Raw genomic sequence first — 21,131 nt, 5'->3', positions numbered from 1 at the left:
CTGTCTGGTGCACTTTTTTGTAGGCTAATTTCCACCCCTATGGAGAAAGGTCCCTTTCTGTGGTGCTTTAAAGAGACTGTGATGAGTGTGCCATTTGTATGAAGAAACCAAGCATTGTGAAAAAGACTGCTAAGAGGTTGTGCCCATTTGTAATTAAAGATTATGAAGTCACACCTACAATAGCAGCCATATCACATAACAACATATTGGGTCACAGAACACCAGCTATTGACTAAGGGGTAAACGTAGGTATTGTGACAAGTGTGTTGCCTCCATTTGCTGGTGGCTTCTCCCACTATAAGATGTGTATGAGATAGGAACATGATGTAATGCACAAACCTTAATAACATGTTCGGTTTACAATATTGAATCCTAGTGCTGCTTGAGTAAAAGCTCTTCCATTGGCACCATGCTGCATTAATTATGCAGCATGTATTGCTTGCTTTGGAGCCCCAGAAATTCCAGGTTGACATGCTCTGATATCAAAGGGTCTCTGGCATCCGGCACATGTTCAATACTGTCAGGTGGAGGTGAAGGATCCAAGTCCAGCGTGTGTTAATCAGTTAAGTCAGAGGAATAATCGCATACATATACGTTGGTCCATTTTACTCTGTCATGCAGTGCCTGCAATTCAGTCACAGACTCATTAAAAACTGAAATTCATCAGGCGGTTTACAATATGATGATGATCATATCTATCTACATCTACATCTACATCATCTACATCTATATCTATATATTTATTTCTATATTTATTGTCAGGCTTTGGGGGATTCTATCCACTCCCCCTCCCCCAGTGGCAGCAAGAAGCAGAGAAAAACAAGAAGAGTTCTTACTAATGAGTTTATTCAATCATCACAGCGAGAGACAATGGCACTGCTCCAACTAAGATCCTCTCCACTCCCTTCCTACCAACAGCATTTTTCCTTACAGTGGCCACCGGGGGCTAATTGTCTCTGAGTCCTTTGCTCTTGCACTCTCAACGAACGCCGGGTTCTGGGAGAAGGGGGGTCAGAAATACTCTCCAGTGATAACATCTCATCTGGCTGCTCTGGCTCTGTCTCCTCACCATGGCATATCTTTCTAAACATATCTTTAACTTGCCTTGGAATGCCCCAAAATTTGCTATCAGCCTCAGTTTCTTGCTGGTTATTCATCTTCTTGTAAAAACAGAGCAAAAATGAGGAAGCACAGAGAACCAAATACACTATTTTCAATAATGGATAAAGCAAATCAGAAGCATAAATAACCACCCTGGGTGATCCACTGAGCTCAGGTATTGCTGTGAGTCCTGAAGGCCGCTCCCTGCAAGGCCCTTTCCACCTGGCCTAGGGGGTGGGGCCCAGACTCACCAGCTCTACTAAAGCGGTGCCTGCTGAGACCAGAGGGACATTGCCTGACAACAAACCCTAACTATTGGATTATTTTGCCCCATCTTTTAGTGCCTGCCAAAGAGCTGTGTCATGCTTATGATAATGTTTTATTCTTTTGTTAGTTAGTTATGCTGTTTTAAATGTGCATTTTATATTTGACCTCACGTAGCAGTGGTTTTTTAAAAAAATGTTTATGTTTTGTTTTTTGTTAACTTACTTTGTGGAGTGTGTATTCTGTAGTTTACCTCCTTTGTAATGTTTTATTTTGAAATCTTTGGGATAATTTAGTGTTTTTTTTTAGTTAATTATGTTGCTTTGACTGTATAGTCTATATTTGACTTTCTTCAGATTGTCTTATTGATGTTTTAATGTGTTTTAAACTGCTTTTGAGATTTTTCTTAAAATATAAAGCGATATAGAAATGAAATAAATAATTAGATAATCTAATAATTAAATAAATGGTACTACTATCGCAAACAAAAGTGCGCCTAAAAAGGTTGATGAGGGCTTTCTCAGGATACTGCCAAAGAGAACACCTGGCTGTGAATTGCAAGAAGTCAAACTAAAGAAAACTAAATTTTCAAGAAATTATAGGACCCATAGGTGGTAAGTGCATAATCTGTTGATCGAACAAGTTAAAGTCTTTAAATACCTTTGCCCTGTTTTTCAGTTAGCAGGGTCGTGGGGAGCACATCAGAAATATGCAAAGGAAAAAGCATCTCAAAGCGCCAAAATTCTGACAGGCTTTTTACATACAAAAGGTGGCAATCGTATAGCATCAGCACTGTTTAAAGCTAATCCCCTAGCACAGTTATTGCATGGGGTCAGATTTGGACAGGCCCTCACCTTGGATCTACAGAAGCTGTTCAACCTAAGTTCCTAAGGCAATTTTTTTTCTGTTTAGTGCTTGGACTAAAATTGTCAGCCAAAAGATTTACTTTTCTGGTTTATCATCACAACAGTTATTAACACTGGGCTTCAGTAAAGTAAATAATTAAATTAGACAGCACCTAATTGAACGACAGAATAATTTGGCCACAATAAGGCAATTTTGTCCATGGTATGATTATTTATTATTTTCTACCTAGTCATTTTGACACTTGGGCACCCTATTTGCAAAATTTAACAATTCCAAAATACAGACGTGCTTTCACTTTCGCAAGCTTGAATAAACTGCCTTCAGCTGTACTTGAGGGTTAATTTCAGAAAATTCCACTGGAAAAACAATGATGTCCATGTGGAGATTGCAGTATTGAGTCAGTGGCTCATGAGCTTCTAGATGACTAGGTGGCAGCAAAATATGCAAGGTTTTTAGTGGGGGCAATTAGAATAAGATCTATTATTTGATTATTGATCTAAACCTCCAAAATGTATTTTGTATAGTTAAGTTTTTACCTCTTCAGTACATTTTATTTTATTTTATTTTATTTTATTCCTATGGCTAGTGGCTGATGCAAATAAAATTCTTCTGATCTGAACTTCTCAGGTTTTATGAGGATTTATAAAGGGGCGCTGCATCATCACTCCAAAAGTCACCAGAGAATGATCTGACAATGGGCTCAGTACAAACCCCGCTATCGATGCATTTCTGTTCTGCCTTCCCACTCCCTTACAGAAACCTGAACCAGGGTATGCCCTGCCTAGGTAAAGGTAAAGGGACCCCTGACCATTAGGTCCAGCCGTGGCCGACTCTGGGGTTGCGGCGTTCATCTCGCTTTATTGGCCAAGGGAGCCGGCGTACAGCTTCCGGGTCATGTGACCAGCATGACTAAGCTGCTTCTGATGAACCAGAGCAGCACATGGAAACGCCGTTTACCTTCCCGCTGAAGCAGTACCTATTTATGTACTTGCACCTTTAAGTGCTTTCGAACTGCTAGGTTGGCAGGAGCAGGGACTGAGCAATGGGAACTCAACCCATCACGGGGATTCGAAACACTGACCTTCTGATCGGCAAGTCCTAGGCTCTGTGGTTTAACCCACAGCGCCACCCGCGTCCATGCCCTGCCTAATGGGCCTTTTATTTACTGAGACAGTCTCATGGTTGCCACAGAAGCCATGATTCCTGAGCTGCCCCAGGACCTATAGGTTTTATGATCAAGAGCCATGAGTTACTTCCCTCACTTGGGACAGTGAATTCTCAAACTTTCACAATAAGCAGAGAGGGAGAGATTTCTTGGCAGTGATGAGAGATTGAGAATTGGAGGGATTGTTCTGTGGTATTACGGCAGCAGATAAAGGTGTAGTGTAACTTTTGATTTTGTTTGAAATGTATTGTTATGAATAGATTGAGGACTTCCATTTTTTGCCGCCATGGTGAACAATGGTTCTCACCATAACATGCAGACAATTAAGGATAATTTGAGAATAATTATCATTGCAACCCCCCGCCCCAGGTCGGGGAGAGCGCTCACACTCGCAGATCACCCAGTAGCTGCCTCCCGCTCCTACGGAATGCACTGCATGCATTGGAAACTCTCCAACGTGGTCACCATGCACAGAGATTCTTCTGTTTTTTAAGACATATCCGAATTCAGACTTGAGAAGCAGGCATGTTCTGGAAGAAGGAGACAAGTTAACCTGCTGCTGAATGCATGAGCCATCGAGTGCCAAGGTCTCGATCTGGAGAAGATTTTAATCGAAATTGGATTGATATGTGGTAGAGAGAAGCCTTTGTTTTCTCTTTATATATTCACCATGCTTTTTTTATAATATGGCATCTCTTCACCAAAGCAAAAAATTAGTTACTAATGGATTGCAATTATTAATGGACTGCAAGAGGGAATCAATCAGAACTTTATAATGCTTATGGATTAATTCAAAGAATGAAACTGTGGAACATATTGGGATGTTCTGTGGCAATACCCTCCCACGGAGGATTCTAACTTTGATTTATTATGGTGTTGATGAGATATCAGCTTGTTATCAAATGGGAAAGTATTGAAAGAAAATGCTGAAAGTCTGCCCAGATTAATGGCCAGACGCCAGACCACTTTCGGTTCTGAGAAAAGCAAGGTGGTGAAAGGTCACTACGCAGTAAAACTGAGTCCTTTGAGCAGGGGGGAAATGCTGGAAAGGATTGATTGCAACAATAAAGGATGGCTGAATGTTTTTTTTAAAAAAGCATTCCACACAGAAAGTTACCAGGTATAAACTCCTCTTGCAAATTAAAGAATATAGAACAGTTAAATACAAATGAAAGTCAACACATCAGTGGCTGATAAAATAAAGGATCAACATAGGAACTGTATTATTTGGGTTAAATTGGAATGGAGCAACAAAAAGGAATCAACATCTCCTAAAAATCTCCTAAAATCAGAACATGGGAAGTCAACCAAAATGTTTAATTTGAAATCTGACAATTGCCTTTTTTAATTGAATTATGATTTGGTATTGTATTAATGTGGTCTATATTGGAAAAAATTATTATATTAAAAAATGCAGTGTATTGTTGTGGACTGCTGCAGGCTATGGTGGATGATGGGGATTGCTCGCCCTGAGTGACCCGATTGCTCCAAATAGACAGGAAAGCAGCTTAGGCAAGGCACCTTATCTAAAAAACCCCATAAGGAAAATTCTGGTTCCCAAGGGTCCAGTGGTGTCGGAGAACGCTCCCTAGGAGTCTCCAAAGCTCCAAAGGGAACTACGGAAGCTCCAATATTGAATGCAGAGACACTGTGCAATCAAGACCTCTCAGCAAAACGCCTCAAGTGCCACCATTAAGGCAGCAACTTTTCTATAAAAAAGAAATCAGACCAATTTATATATATATATATATATATATATATATATATATATATATATATATATGATCCACACCAGGGAGGTAAAGAGAAGCCCCCCCCCCCGTCATGGCATAAAATCTGGAGGGACTAAGAGAAGAATAAGTGACATACCCCTTCCACCCAATTGTAAATTGATAATAATGCTACCTCTGGACTTTCGATCAGCTTTAACCCAGTGATTTCTGTTATCTCCTTAAACATACTTTGCCCCCCAAAATGCACATATTTACACCCCCACCCCATGTGAACATAATTCCTTTTCCTGGCATCCCCTCCAACATAACACCCAATATTCCTTGTTTATTTGATTTAATCTGACTGGTGTTAAATACCATCTCTAAAAAATTTACAATAATTTTATTTTATTCTTATGGACAGCATTTTCAACGTAGACTGAAATTAGTGGAGCTCCAACCGGGGCTTTTGTTGAACCAATAAATCTTAAATAATTAACAGCCGGAGTCATCTCGTGGGGGGGGGAGACCCAAGCCTTACATTCTTGATCCTCCTTTTCTACTAATATTTTATAAATTTCACTGATTTCCCCTTTTATAACTGTATTTTCTTCTTTATCGCCTCTTTTTATAGAGCAGTCTCTATCCTCCTCCATTATCTGTTCACAGACCAGAAATGCTGCAACACATGGCTCTTGACCATAAAACCTCTAGGTCCTGGTCTCCACGGCAACCGTGAGACCATCTCAGTAAATTAAAGGCCCAACACATAAGACAGAACATACCCTAGTTCAGGTCTCTCCAAGGGAGTGGGAAGGCAGAAATCAATTCGTAGGGAAGTTTGTGCTGAGCCCATTGTCTGAGAAGGATATTTCGATAGTGAAATTCAAAGTGATGATGCAGTGCCCTTCTATAAGGCTGGGGGATCCATTAAGGTGGTCTGTTCCCAGAGACTTATGGTATCTGGTGGATTCCTGAATACTCAGGAATTTTCAAGTTGGCATGCTCACCACTTCTGTCAAAGTCTTGCTATATAATTGGGAATTAAGGTAGGCACTTGACAGGATGGCTCTCAACATTCAAGCAAACAGGGCTCCCTCATATTCTCAAGAGTGTCAGGTGATGAAGTAGAACAGTGCCTGGAAGGGACTCAGCAGCTTGCAAAGCAACATCTCTCTCTGGAAAGCCTGTGGTTTTTATCTGGCTTTTAGAAGACAGGAGTGCCTGTCTTCCTGTGGTCCATGGGGTCACAAAGAGTCGGACATGACTAAACAACAAAGTGGTTTTAATGAGTTTTAATTAGCTTTAACTTTTCTTCAAGTGATTCATGAAGTGGCTAGTGAAGATAAGATACATGTGCTTTTTATGTTTTCTAGTTCTGTTTGGCTTTTACAAGCCATGGATATTTGTTCTTAATGAGTCTATGAATGAATCACAAACAGAGTTTTGCGAGTACAATTCCTACGTTTATTCCTTAGTCAAGAACTGGTTTTCTGTGACCCAATATGTAATTGTACATTATGAATGTTCTTGTAGGTGTGACTCCATACTTTGATTACAAATGGCCACAATTTCCCTGAAGCAGCCTCCCCAAGTCTTCTCTCTTTTTCACAATGCTTGGTTTGTTTATACAGATGGCACACCCAGCACAGTCTCTTTAAACCTCCACATAAAGGGACGTGTCTCCATAGTGGTGGAAATTAGCCTACGAAAACGTAGAGCACCAGACAAGACTTTTGCTGCTCTCAAAGAGAGGTGACCAAAGTCAAGGCAATCTAGGCTTACCAGGAATGTAAGTAAAAGTTTTTGTTCATAGAATCATAAAGTGTAGAGTTGGAAGGGGCCCAACGGGTTGTCTAGTCATTGCCCCTGCAATCTCAACAAATGATTCTTGGTTAGTTTTGCAAATGTGCTAGTAGTTGTGTTATTTGTCAGTTACTGTGCATGGGTCAGCAAAGAGAGAGAGAGAAATGCTGTCTTGTCTGAATGTGTGTGTAAAAACCAGTTGTATGAAAATCTTAGCCTGTTTCTACATTGTCAACTTAAAACACAGTTAGGATGTTTGCTACTTGCGGAGATGAAATTAAGCACTTACAGTTTTTCAGATATTATAACACTGAGAAGCAGAAATTTAATTCCTCCCTGTAACACAGCTATTATTGGAATCAAAACAGCTGTGGTTTAAAGCCCACATACCCTTATCAACCCCTTCATGGATCACTGCCTTGCCGTGGCGAAGGGGCTTGAATAACTCAGAGAAGCTATGAGCTATGCCGTGCAGGGCCACCCAAAATGGACAGGTCATAGTGGAGAGTTTTGTCCAAACATGATCCACCTGGAGCAGGAACCCGCAACCCACTCCAGTATCCCTGCCAAGAAAACTCTATGGGCAAAGACAACAGGCATATAAAAGTTATGACGCTGGAAGATGAGCCCCTCAGGTCGTAAGGCGTCCAACATGCTACTGAGGAAGAGCGGAGGACAAGTACAAGTAGATTCAGAGCTGATGAAGCGGCTGGGCCAAAGCCGAAAGGACGCTCAGTTGTGAATATGCCTCGAAGCGAAAGGAAAGTCCAATGTTGTAAAGAAAAATATTGCATAGGAACCTGGAATGTAAGAACCATGAACCTTGGCAAGTTGGATGTGGTCAAAAATGAGATGGCAAGAATAAATATTGACATCCTGGTCATCAGTGAACTAAAATGGACAGGAATGGGCGAATTCAGTTCGGATGACCATCATATCTACTACTGTGGGCAAGAATCCCGTCAAAGAAATGGAGTGGCCCTCATAGTCAACAAAAGAGAGAAAGAAAGTCAACATAGTCAACAAAAGAGAGAAACAAAAGCTGTACTGGGATGCAATCTAAAAAATGATAGAATAATCTCGATACGAATCCAAGGCAGACCTTTTAACATCACAGTAATCCAAGTTTATGCACCAACCACTGGTGCTGAAGAAACTGAAATTGACCAATTCTATGAAGACTTATGTCAGGGAACTGCCATCAGTGCCGGAGGGAGAGAGCAAAAGCCAGAGGGATTCCAGAGAGTGTCCAGGGATCGGGAGAAGCAGCCCATCTTCTGCGGAAGAGAATCAGCATAGCACCAGTGGAGAAGGGGGGCAGATGGGGGAAGCAGCGAGGCGGTCCCATGACTGGGACCAGCGGGGAGAGTAGGGGTCCTCTGTTGCCCACGCCCTCCTTACCCTCCTTCGCGCAGAGAGGGTAGGAGGAGACTAGACGTCAAAGAGCTTCCTTGCTGGAAGAAGTTCAAGAAACGCCCACTCACGGATTCTGCCAGCCACTGAGTCAGCCACGAGCGAGTGGCGTCCGGACAGATAAAGTTTACTTTGGCAACCCAGCCAAGGTGTTTGCACCCAGCCAGGGAAATAGTTGCCTGCTTGCGCACGAGCAACCCCTTAGAAACCATTACAACTTACAACACCTTATAGAAATGACACCAAAGAAGGATGTTCTTCTCATTATAGGGGATTGGAATGCTAAAGTAGGGAGTCAAGAGATAAAAGGAACAACTGGCAAGTTTGGCCTTGGAGTTCAAAATGAAGCAGGGCAAAGGCTAATAGTTTTGCCAAGAGAACAAGCTGGTCATCACAAACACTCTTTTCCAACAACACAAGAGACAACTCTACACATGGACATCACCAGATGGGCAGCATCGAAATCAGATTGATTATATTCTCTGCAGCCAAAGATGGAGAAGCTCTATACAGTCAGCAAAAACAAGACCTGGAGCTGACTGTGGCTCAGATCATCAGCTTCTTATAGCAAAATTTAAGCTTAAACTGAAGAAAGTAGGAAAAACCACTGGGCCGGTAAGATACAATCTAAGTCAAATCCCTTATGAATACACAGTGGAAGTGAGGAACAGGTTTAAGGATTTAGATTTGGTGGACAGAGTGCCTGAAGAACTATGGATGGAGGCTTATAACATTATACAGGAGGCAGCAACTAAAACCATCTCAATGAAAAGGAAATGCAAGAAAGCAAAGTGGCTGTCCAACGAGGCCTTACAAATAGCGGGGGAGAGAAGGCAAGCAAAATGCGAGGGAGATAGTAAAAGATACAGGAAATTGAATGCAGATTTCCAAAAAATAGCAAGGAGAGACAAGAAGGCCTTCTTAAATGAGCAATGCAAAGAAATAGAGGAAAAGAATAGAATGGGAAAAACCAGAGATCTGTTCAAGAAAATTGGAGATATGAAAGGAACATTTCCTACAAAGATTACCATAATAAAAGACAAAAGTGGAAAGGACCTAACAGAAGCAGAAGACATCAAGAAGAGGTGGCAAGAATACACAGAGGAACTATACCAGAAAGAAATGGATGTCTCGTATACCCCAGGTAGTATGGTTGCTGACCTTGAGCCAGACATCCTAGAGAGTGAAGTCAAATGGGCCTTTGAAAGCACAGCTAATAACAAGGCCAGTGGAAGTGATGGCATTCCAGCTGAACTATTTAAAATTTTAAAAGATGATGCTGTTAAGGTGCTACACTCAATATGCCAGCAAATTTGGAAAACTCAGCAGTGGCCAGAGGATTGGAGAAGATCAGTCTACATCCCAATCCCAAAGAAGGGCAGTGCCAAAGAATGCTCCAACTACTGCACAATTGCACTCATTTCACACGCTAGCAAGGTTATGCTTAAAATTCCACACGGCAGGCTTAAGCAGTATGTGGACCAAGAACTACCAAAAGTGCAAGCTGGATTGCGAAGGGGCAGAGGAACAGGAGACCAAATTGCAAACATGCACTGGATTATGGAGAAAGCTAGAGAGTTCCAGAAAGACATCTACTTCTGCTTCATTGACTATGCAAAAGCCTTTAACTGTGTCGCCCACAGCAAACTATGGCAAGTTCTTAAAAAAATGGGAATGCCTGATCACCTCATCTGTCTCCTGAGAAATCTCTATGTGGAACAAGAAGCTACAGTTAGAACTGGATAGGGAACAACTGATTGGTTCAAAATTGGGAAAGGAGTACGGCAAGGCTGTATGTTGTCTCCCTACTTATTTAACTTATATGCAGAATTCATCATGCGAAAGGCTGGACTGGATAAATCCCAAGCCGGAATTAAGATTGCCGGAAGAAATATCAACAACCTCAGATATGCAGATGACACAACCTTGATGGCAGAAAATGAGGAGGAATTAAAGAACCTTTTAATGAGGGTGAAAGAGGAGAGTGCAAAATATGGTCTGAAGCTCAACATCAAAAAAACGAAGATCATGGCCACTGGTCCCATCACCTCCTGGCAAGTAGAAGAGGAAGAAATGGAGGCAGTGAGAGATTTCACTTTCTTGGACTCCATGATCACTGCAGATGGTGACAGCAGCCATGAAATTAAAAGATGCCTGCTCCTTGGGAGAAAGGCGATGGCAAACCTAGACAGCATCTTAAAAAGCAGAGACATCACCTTGCCAACAAGCCATGGTTTCCCCAGTAGTGATGTATGGAAGTGAGAGCTGGACCATAAAGAAGGCTGATCGCCAAAGAATTGATGCTTTTGAATTATGGTGCTGGATGAGGCTCTTGAGAGTCCCATGGACTGCAAGAAGATCAAACCGATCCATTCTGAAGGGAAATCAGCCCTGAGTGCTCACTGGAAGGACAGATCGTGAAGCTGAGGCTCCAATACTTTGGCCACCTCATGAGAAGAGAAGACTTCCTGGAAAAGACCCTGATGAGGGCACAAGAAGAAGGGGACAACAGAGGACGAGATGGTTGGACAGTGTTCTCGAAGCTACAATCATGAGTGTGACCAAACTGCAGGAGGCAGTCGAAGACTAGAGTGCCTGGCGTGCTCTGGTCCAAGGGGTCACAAAGAGTCAGACACGGCTAAATGACTAAACAACAACACCCTTATCAATTTTGTCTCTTTTCCCATACTTTTTTGTTGAAAGATATAGTGGAGATAGAGTAAAATAAAAATTCAACTATGTAAAGGTCTGTTTTCAGATGACTTAGTAATTTGTAGACAAAAATGCAATGGCTGTGTATTGTGGCATGGTCCCCAATAACCCAACCGGAAAGAAGTTCTAGAGGCAGTGAAAACAGGGTTTGGCCTTCGCCATCTGTTCTTCTCTGGCAGCAGCGCTGCTATTCCATTTCACATCCCCAGAAAGAGGCACTTTGCAGTTTACTTCCAAAATGCTGCCACCCATCAGCTCACTATTTCCCCCACCCTCCCTCTTGTTTGGTGTTGTGTTCGCTCCACATAATTTAAGTCAAGTGGATAGCCTCAGTACAAGAAACAACTGTGTAGCAGAGATCACTTTTACTTTGGGGGCACAAAGACACACACTGTCTCTGCTACAAGATGTCTTCACTCTCTGAGCCCAGAGAGCGTTTCGACGTATAAAGTTTTTGCTGAGGAAAAGTGCACACAGAAAGTGCAAAGTCCACTTGCTCAAAAAAGCCCTGCAACTGCCAGAGTTCCCTCTGTGTAGACGTCTTGCAATGTGTCTAACTTCCTTCAGATAAGCTCTTCACAAATCTGACACATTTTCCCCAGATCATTCCAACAGTATCCATGTCTCCAATGCCCCACAACAGTGAATGCTGAAACTTGAGTTCTTTATCTATCCTGGGGTATGTGTTAGTTTGCCCAGCAACACAAAGAAGACAGTCAAAAGATGCATGCAGCTGCACTTTTAGGAGGTGGGGAACCATTTCTGCTGACTCAAAGAGAAGTGACCCTTTCTCACTTTCCTTAATACTTCAGCAGTGGACTGAAACCAGCTTGCTTTACAAGAAATAAATGGAGTCATACACTTGTCATTTTGTATCTACTTGTATCTACTTGGCAAGTTACAGTGGGGAAAACTAGGAAAATATTAAATAGCAGGAGAATTCATGTAATCATGAATGCCTCTGGGATGGCAGTTCAAACTGATATACTGCATTTTCTGTTTTCCAGGTAAACAGTGAGGGAAAATACCATCAAAACCAAAGAAGGTTTAACTGGATTTGTTTCCTTCCTCGGCATACACGTGGGGCTTCATATCAGGAAACCATGAGCTGCTTTACTCAAATGCTGGGAAACTGGATTAGTTTTCCTTACTTGGAAGAATACATGAGCTCAGTGGCTCAGTCTTGGTGGTTGAGTATGCTTCTGATTTTGCCTTGTTCAATCGTTATAATGACGTATTTGTTTATCTGTGCAATCTCATTTTTGCTATATGTCTACAAGAAGAGGAATAACCAGCAAGAAACTGATTTTGATACCAAATGTTGGAAAAAGCCAAAGCAAATTACGTTTCAAGTTTTAGATACATTTGGAAAGATATGGCATGGTGAGTAAATGTTTCTTTCATACCAATAATTCAGCTACTATACTTTCATAGGACTGAGCATCAGAATTTCAGACTTGAGGCCCTGGAACAACAGTTACCACTACTGGTTTTTACCATGTGGTGGGTACACAGCGAATTTAATGAATATATCATCGTGTAGTGAGACTTTGAGGGTGCAATTTTCTTCAGCATGGTAAATCACTAGGTAACCCTGAAGCATAAACTCTGTACACAAACCATGGAATTTGTAAGCAAAGGATGTGGTGATGTGGTGATGGCTGCTAATTTGGATAGACACTGTGAGAAACAGGATGATGGAATACAGAGAGCTTTGGCTTGATCAAGAGGATCCATCTTATGTTCTCATTGCATCCCAGAGTGTAATGTTGCTTTAGATGTTGAAGCATGAATCAAAAACACATTACTAAAACCAAGCTTGGGTCATAAGGATGAAACCCTCTGGCTACTTAGGACATGGTCAAGGGTGCATCTGTCTGGGAAACTTTTTTCTCACATTGTATAAAGTGATTCAGAGAATGGCCTGAAGATGCCTGAAATTAGAGCTCTTAGGGATGGGGAAAGAATGTGCAACACTGTACGGAAGGGTAATACTGTTCTTCAAATAAAAAAGGCTCAGGAAAATATAGTGTTATAACCCATATGAAAGTCAGGGGCATCTTAACCATTGGCGCTAGGGGTGCACAGCACCCAGGCGCCGGGCTCTCAGGGGTCCCAGGCTGAGAGTCCAGGGCCGAGCGTTGGAGTCCAGGGAAGAGCTGCCGACAGCTGAGCAGAGCAGAGCCCATCAGAGTTCGTCTTCTGCAGGCGGCTCTTCCCCGGACTCCAACGATCGCTCCCAAACTCGCACCAACCTGCCCGCAGCAGAAGAGCCTGTCGGCTCTTGCCCCAGCTGCATGGCAGCTAACTGTTTCAGTGCCATGCCCGGAGCACCATGTAACGTTGTGGGCACTGCACGATGCATCCTGTTGCATGTGCTGAGCTGTGGGTTCCTTTGCTGGCTTTTCCGCTGTCGCTGCACGCTCCCAGCACCGCCCAACATAATGTGCCAGCACAGAACATCGGGGAATGCAAGTGGCAGCAGAGGAAACATCTCTGGACAGGATCTGCCGCACGCCAACAGTGCCGACGGCAGCAACAAATCCGATGAATAGGAGTGAATGGATCCCAGTTGAAGCAGTTAGACGCCATGCAGCGGACGGTGTGGAGGCAGCAGGCAGACAGTGTGATGACTGTGCCGCCTGATATTTTGTTCCCCCCTAGCATGGAACCCGCACCCACCTTCATGCCCCCCTGTGCGTTTGGCGCTGGAACCCCCATTAGTTGGCGCTGTGAGTCACTGCGCCTGCAACCATTCTGAAGATAAACAACTATCTCCTAAAAAAAAGTCAACAACTTTGGGGTGCCCCGTTAAGAAACGCTCGACAACTCTGGGCAACCTAGAGGTGCCTGGTGGATCTTTGCACCCCGACACCGCATATGCTTAAGATGGCCCTGATGAAAGTTTCAAGGAGATTGAAACAGCAAGTCACAGTTTTAGTGCAGAATGCTGCAACATATAGGAGAACTTTTTAACTGATCGTAAATTACAGTTTTCTGAACCACAGTGTTTTCTTCCAATAAAAGATTGCAACATTCCATTTATTTTTCAACAAAATAACATTTATTTGTTGCATTTTATATTATTTCCAGGTTATGAAGTTTTTGGCATGGAACATCTCCCTAAAGGACCAATGCTTATTATCTTTTATCACCCAGTTTGTACTATTGACTATTTCTTCCTTGTCGCTAGACTTTTCAAGGAGACAGGGAGAGAGTGCTTTACAATAATTGATCATTCCATATATCGGTTTCCAGGTAAGTTATTAAAATTAACTCATGCTTTTTTACATAAAATATGTGAAATATGATATAAAATAAAGCTATAAGATATAAAACAATGCTGTAAAATATAAAACAGTGTATCAGGAAGCAGGTGAAAAACAGCACATGAAATAAGTTGGAAACTGCATGCTTGCTTTTAGCCATTTACAACATCAACCTCTTCTCCCAATAATGTTTCAGGCATCATATTTGAATCTATGGCCCATGATCACAGATTGCAGGAAAACCTGACCTGACCTCGAAACAGCTATAAGAGTGCTTCTTCTTCTTCTTCTTTTACTCTAGTAATTGCAAGACAATTCCTTTGCTTCCATGCAGAAATTTCATGCTTTCTTGTACAACTTGTCTACATTCTTCCTCAGGGACCTAAGAACTGAAGGAATCTGGATAATGTGACATCTGATTTCTATGCTGTAACTGCAGGCTCTCATATAATAATTGCTGCTGACTTTAATACTAGAATAGGACAAGGTTTAGGAAAATGCGTCTCTGAGTTTATGATTTCCTCAAGTACAAAGAGTTTTGCAAAATTCAGTCATTAGTAAAGATGGCTATTCATTACTGGAAAGAACAGCGCAAAGTATGGGATTCTGCTTGGGAGCATCTGCACTAGCAAACCACCTGTGCAAAATCCTCTGTGGCAGCTGGGACGGGGTGGGAGCTACAGCTAAGGAAAAGGGCAGAAGCCCAAGTGAAGCCCCAAAGACATGTCCGTGGCTTTCATAGCAAGTCCAACCAATCACCAAATCTGCACACAGATCCCAGAAAACATGGCCCCACCCAAACACATGGCCAATCAGGCACTCCCCCACACAGCTTATATTCCCCCATGTGACACTGCAATCAAACACATGTGGCACCCTTGTTGTAGTGTTCATGGCCCTCCACTGCCACTCCCCCCACATCATCTTCCTCTGATGACACCACAGAAATGTCATGGAAGGAAGGAAGGAAGGAAGGAAGGAAGGAAGGAAGGAAGGAAGGAAGGAACCCAAAGTGTGCTCTTTGGGGGTATTCCACTGGTTAATTAATGTAGCATATATTCTCCACCCATATATCTGTAGATGAATCTCTGCTGTTTTGCACCAGCATAGCCTCCTCTGTGCCATGTGTGTATCTCTGTGTGTGAGAGTATGTACTATATCCAAAAGCTCTGCAACCTAAAGGGATTGAAGTTTTGGGTGGTGCAGCAAGCACTATGGACTGTATTTTTATCATAATGCAAACTTGAATGTACTACAAACTTGACTTGAGGAATGCATGTCTAAAAAGGTGGCCACCTCAGCACTCAACCCCACTCAATGTGCTTTCCAAAAAAAGCCTACTGTTAGAACATCTGAGCAAAAGAGGAATTAGCATAAAGTCCCCCTCCATGAAATCCTAATTGAAATGGATTGGCAGAGAGCTATGCTTGTGATCCATAATAGTGCAATATCTTTGGAACAATGACACTTGTATTGTATCCACACTCTTCTTCTATTTGGGTCTTATTTTGTCAGGGTGGAAGACGGCTTTAGATGCAGCCGGGTTGAAAGATTTCAATAAAGCTGAATGTGTGGAAATTTTGAAGAAAGGCCATTCACTGGGCATTTCCCCTGGTGGAGGTAGAGAAGGAAACTTCAGTCCTGACTACAACATAATGTGGGGTAACCGCACAGGTTTCGCTTGGATAGCTTTGGAGGCAAAAGTGGTGAGTGATCTTTGTGCAATTTGCATTGCCTTCAGAATTATCCTAGATAAGACGCAATGTGTTGATATCCTTGATCTAGCATCCTAAGTAGTTGAGCATGGCAAATCCCCTGTTTGGGGGTCAAATGATATCTGTATTTCCCACCACTGCTCTTTTTTGTTTTAAAGTTATTAAAATCAATTACATTTAAAAAGAAAAATAGCTTTTTTCCTCTTCAATTCTTGAAAATCTGGGGGACAGCATGTGCAATTTGAAGTCAATTACATCAGGCTTGTCATTGCAATACCAGATGCGGAGCATTATTCCTAGTCCTTAACAAAAATAAAGGTGGAGCGGGTGGGGTGAAGTAATTCTCCAGTTCTCAGCTACCTTTTGATTTTGATTTTTGATTTTATTCTTTTAGCCCATCATCCCTATATTTACACAAAACATTTGTGAAGCATACAGGAACATTGGAAAGTCAAGTGAGTACTTTGGTTGATCAAGAAATCTGCTTTCAGGCAATAAACATTTTATAATAATATACATTTTTTTAGAAACAGAATATCTTTTTACTACTTTCTTGTAGAGTTTATTCAGTGTACACTGATCTGCAAAAGTTTTGCTGCCTGTCTCAGGACTGAGTGAACATGTCCTTGCTTAGTTTTTTATTAGATTTAAAAGATAGCTATAATCTATAAAAGTGGTAGGAACCCCAACATGGAGGGGAAGTGAGCAGGAAAAATACCATATTCTGCAGTCTATTTTACAACTTTTGACCTTGATTTTTAAAGAGCAGAGAAGAGCTGACAGAATATGCTGCTTTTTCTTTTCCAAAGGACTCATACTATTTAATGATTCCTCTCTGGGATGGATTGACTGGAATTGCTAAAAACTCAGAATGCCAACTAATTTCAAATTTGATATGGGATCGCTTTCTTACAGACTCTTTTCCCTTTCATACATAGGGCTGACAAGATGGTTATATGAGAAAACACGGCTTCTCTACCTTCCCGTATATGGAGGATTTCCCGTGAAACTGAGGACATATATTGGAGAACCCATCCCATATGATCCAAATATAACAGCTGCAGAGCTGGCTGAAAAAGTAAGTTAACTCTACCCCCCCCCCCCGTTGGTTTCTCTTTTTCAGTTCTATAAAATGGTTTCTGCCTACTGACTTGCTCATTCTATACGACCAGAGATCGGGTTCATTATATAGACTTTTGTGCATTATGTTCATCAGTCAGCTTTCCCTCTCCGGAACTTGTTGAGACCACGAAAAACCTATGCATTGTATGTAGTGCTGCACAAAGATCTGCTCATGCAATAGGACTTCTTCTGCCCACCATATGCCCCAGAATCTGCCCCAGAGGGTTCCTCCAAGCCCCCTCCCCGGTGGGGGACCCAATAAGCACTGTACGCTCCTAATCCTCAATAAAACTATTACTGAAGAACTTCTGATGTTTGTTTGAATTATTGCAACTCTGCACGTGATTGTGACTCCATTCTACTCTACTATTTTACCCATGCCCTGCTGTGCTGTTTTCAGGCAAGGAACCAGAAGGTGACTGTTTTTTCTCACTAGCCCTGTCAGCCATTGCCATTCTAAGACAACGAGGGAGGTGTTCATAGTGAGTTCAGGCACCTCTTTTTCTGGAAAAATAGCACTAAGCATAGTGAAATATAACTCAATAGCATTTCTGCAGTTTTCCTCACATAACTGGAGGTAACAACCATGCAGGAAAACTGATACGTTCCAACCAGCCCAAGGCACTTATGGTTGGTTGTATCTCAGCAATTCTGATACAGTGCTCTTGGTAAAAAACAAATCTGTAACTGGAAAAAATGGGATTCTTTATTCTAATGGTTCTGATCCCTTTAGCATTTCCTCACAGATATGAATAACTGTGAATATCCATTTTGCAATATATTGATATAATCCAATATTCCTTTGTTCTTCTTTCAACAGACAAAGACTGCAATTGAAAATCTTCGGGATAAACACCAAAAAAGGCCAGGAAATATATTAAGAGCTCTTTCAGAACGATTTGATAAGCATTACAAAGCTGACTAGTCCATATAAAGCAGTTGTAATGTTTATGATCATGCATCTGTAATAGAAAACTTTCATTATTATGTAATTAAAGCTAAGTTAAGATACACAGAATTGTGCTGGATTGTATATTAATTATTGTGAAGGGTCATTAGCTCATTAGCTCAGCCCTTGGTGTACATGCTGAAGAGCCTAAGTGCCTTCTTGTCCTATCCTGCAAAACTCCCAGAATTCCCCTTTTGGAGACTTACACTGGTAGCACCAGAATCAAAGAGTGTAACGGGAAGGTGAGTATTTAATTGAACCTTGAAATAATGCTATATCTGAAAGAGTAATGTCTACAAATCTTCTATATCAAAACAGTGACACTTCTTTTATGTGTATAAAAGGCTGTTCCAAGATCTGAGCCCTGTAAAGCCTCTCCTCCATCCGGAGGGGAGGGATTGTGGGTGGGAGACAATTCCCGCGTCACACAGAGGGCATTCTGCCCCCTGCACTCTCATCATTGCTGGCGCGCCACGCCTCCCAGTTGGGCACCCAATCAGGTGCCACCGTGGGGGCATGGTTTAGCCACTCAAATGCGGCCGCACCAGCTCTCCCCGCCATTGCGCTTCAGATTTTCCACGAGTCAAGTGTTCCTTTCTTCGTCGTCGTCTTGTTTGAGCCAAGCACATCGAAGAATTACGAAGTCAGAAGTTCCTGTTCTGATTCTGCAGTTGTGAGGTTTGGATGAAGGGGTCCAGTGATTTTACCTGCATTTGTACTCTTATTTCTCCTTAGTAATTTTTGTGGGGCATCTGGAGGGTTCCTGGCTGTTGTTTTGCTTTAGTTAGAGTGAGGTCTCGGGTGGCTCCAGGTCGCTCCAGCACTGCCGACAGCACTGTTCTCCCAGCCTCCTCACCAATCCAGTGAGCCTCTTGGGCTCGGGTGGCGGTTAGGCATTGGAATGTGATGTTGGTGTATGGAATGGCAAGGTGTGGCCATCGCCTACCCCTTCGCTTATGGGTATTCCGTTAAAGGAATCCGGCGGTCGTGGATCCTGTCCGATGCCCTGTGTGGTGGGGGGCCATGGCATGCAGTGGCGTAGCGTGGCGGGTGCCAGGGGTGCCGGCCGCACCGGGCGCAACATCGGGGGGGGCGCGAGTCCAGAGGGCCCAGCCCTGTCGTGCCCTCGGCCCGCCCCTATTGTCAGAGCGGCCGGCCAGCCTCCGCCTGCTCCTTTTTGCCCACCCGAGGACTGCGGCAGCGCCCGCCCCCGTGGCCACCTACCCCCGCCTCGCCCATTGGCTTGCCTCCCTCGGCCCCGCCTCTCTCCGATGGCCGTGGGGGTGTCCTGCTCAGCGCCGTCGCCTTTTTTCAGGAGGTAGGGAGGCTGGACAGGGAGGTGGGGTCGGAAGCGGGCAGAGAAGGAGGGGAGCTCGTAGCCAAAAGGGCTGCGCCAGCCGGCAAAGGGCCGGGGAAAGTTTGGAGAGGAGAAACGCACCGTCATGATTTCCCGGTGGAAGCGGCAGGATTAGGGATGGCGAAGCGTAATTACGCACGAATTTCGCTGGGTGAGAGCTTCGGGGATCGATCGGTGGAAATGGGAATCAATTGGAATATGAGGAAGAGAGAGAGAGAGGGACCATCATTCATAGGCATAGATTTGTAGGGTTAGGGGGCGCAAATCCACGGGTTAGGGGGCGCAAATTACTTGCCTTGCCCCGGGTGCTGACAACCCACGCTACGCCGCTGATGGCATGACCCTCGGTGACATCAGGGGAGAGCTTATAGTTGTATTTGCATCAACAGGCTCCCCCTACTGGTGGTTAACCCCTCATCAGACTCACCCCTCTCTGAGTGGGTGGAGTCAAATTTGCTGTGGTCCAGTGCCTAAGCCAATACCTTCTCACATGCTGTAATCAATAAAGTTGTGGCCTTTTCTTAACCTAATATACTGTGTCCACGTGTCTTCATTACCAAAGTGGGGATCAGGTCCTCAAATCACAACACAAATCTTTCTGCAGAAGCTCTTGTGTATGCTCATTGAGTCTCCGGACTTGGACAGCATAATGATGATACTAAAACACTCACTTGCTGAACAAGAACATTGAATACATGGAGTAGGCTTTGCTATCAAAAACGATCTTGTGAAGCTCTTGTCAAAAGTCCCTACCGGCATTAATGAACGACTTTCAACTCTTTGAATAAAACTCACCAAAAACCAACAGGCTACTATTCTAAGTGCTTATGCGCCAACACGGGATGTTGATGAAGACATTAAAGATAAATTTTACTATCTGTTAGATATCATCCTTTCAGAGACACCTAAGGAGGATAATGGGACGCGGGTGGCGCTGTGGCTTAAACCACAGAGCCTAGGACTTGCTGATCAGAAGGTCAGCAGTTCGAATCCCCACGACGGGGTGAGCTCCTGTTGCTTGGTCCCTGCTCGTGCCAACCTAGCAGTTCGAAAGCACGTTAAAGTGCAAGTATCACTTTCAGCGGGAAGGTAAACGGCGTTTCTGTGCTCTGCTCTGGTTCGCCAGAAGCGGCTTAGTCATGCTGGCCACATGACCCGGAAGCTGTACGCCAGCTCCCTCAGCCAATAAAGCAAGATGAGCGCTGCAACCCTAGAGTTGGTCACGACTGGACCTAATGGTCAGGGGTCCTCTTTACCCTTTAAGCAGGATAATATTATCCTCCTGGGTGATTTTAATGCAAGACTTGGGCAAGATTTCGATCTGTGGCCTGGGACTATTGGGAAAGAAGGAATTGGCAACAGCAACCAGAACAGAATCTTTCTTTTGACTATATGTCTAGTGCACAATTTTGTTATTACCAACACACACTTTCGACAAATATATATACATATATATATACACAGTCGTACCTTGGATTCCGAATGCCCTGGAACTCGGACATTTTGGCTCCAACAATGACGCAAACCCGAAAGTGATTGTTAAGGTTTGTGAACGTTCTTTTGGAACCCAAACGTTTGACGGGGCTTCCATGGCTTCTGATTGGCAGCAGTAGCTTCTTGCAGCCAATCAGAAGCCACAATTTGGTTTTCAAACATTTTGGGAAGTTGAACGGACATCC

The 21,131-nt window shown here is 43.2% G+C and overlaps 1 protein-coding gene across 1 annotated transcript; it reads left to right on the top strand.

The window, feature by feature from the left end:
- Positions 1-11,796: 11,796 nt before the first annotated feature.
- Positions 11,797-18,646, top strand: LOC128417453 (transmembrane protein 68-like). The gene is made up of 6 exons (XM_053396134.1): positions 11,797-12,423; positions 14,134-14,298; positions 15,825-16,015; positions 16,419-16,479; positions 16,963-17,102; positions 17,967-18,646. The coding sequence occupies exons 1-6, from the start codon at positions 12,144-12,146 to the stop codon at positions 18,069-18,071; spliced, it is 942 nt and encodes a 313-aa protein (XP_053252109.1). The 5' UTR covers positions 11,797-12,143; the 3' UTR covers positions 18,072-18,646.
- The last annotated feature ends 2,485 nt before the right edge of the window (positions 18,647-21,131 follow it).

This window comes from Podarcis raffonei, chromosome 7 (assembly GCF_027172205.1).
Source record: "Podarcis raffonei isolate rPodRaf1 chromosome 7, rPodRaf1.pri, whole genome shotgun sequence".
In the NCBI taxonomy this organism is placed as follows: Eukaryota; Metazoa; Chordata; class Lepidosauria; order Squamata; family Lacertidae; genus Podarcis; species Podarcis raffonei.
The sequence above is the reverse complement of the archived record's forward strand: the minus strand, read 5'-3'. Positions and strand labels throughout refer to the sequence as shown.

Coding starts and splice junctions, on each gene's coding strand:
- LOC128417453 (XM_053396134.1), top strand. CDS start 12,144: ATGAGCTGCTTTACTCAAATGCTGGGAAACTGGATTAGTTTTCCTTAC. Junction 12,424..14,133: donor ATTTGGAAAGATATGGCATG/GTGAGTAAATGT, acceptor TATTATTTCCAG/GTTATGAAGTTTTTGGCATG. Junction 14,299..15,824: donor TTCCATATATCGGTTTCCAG/GTAAGTTATTAA, acceptor TTATTTTGTCAG/GGTGGAAGACGGCTTTAGAT.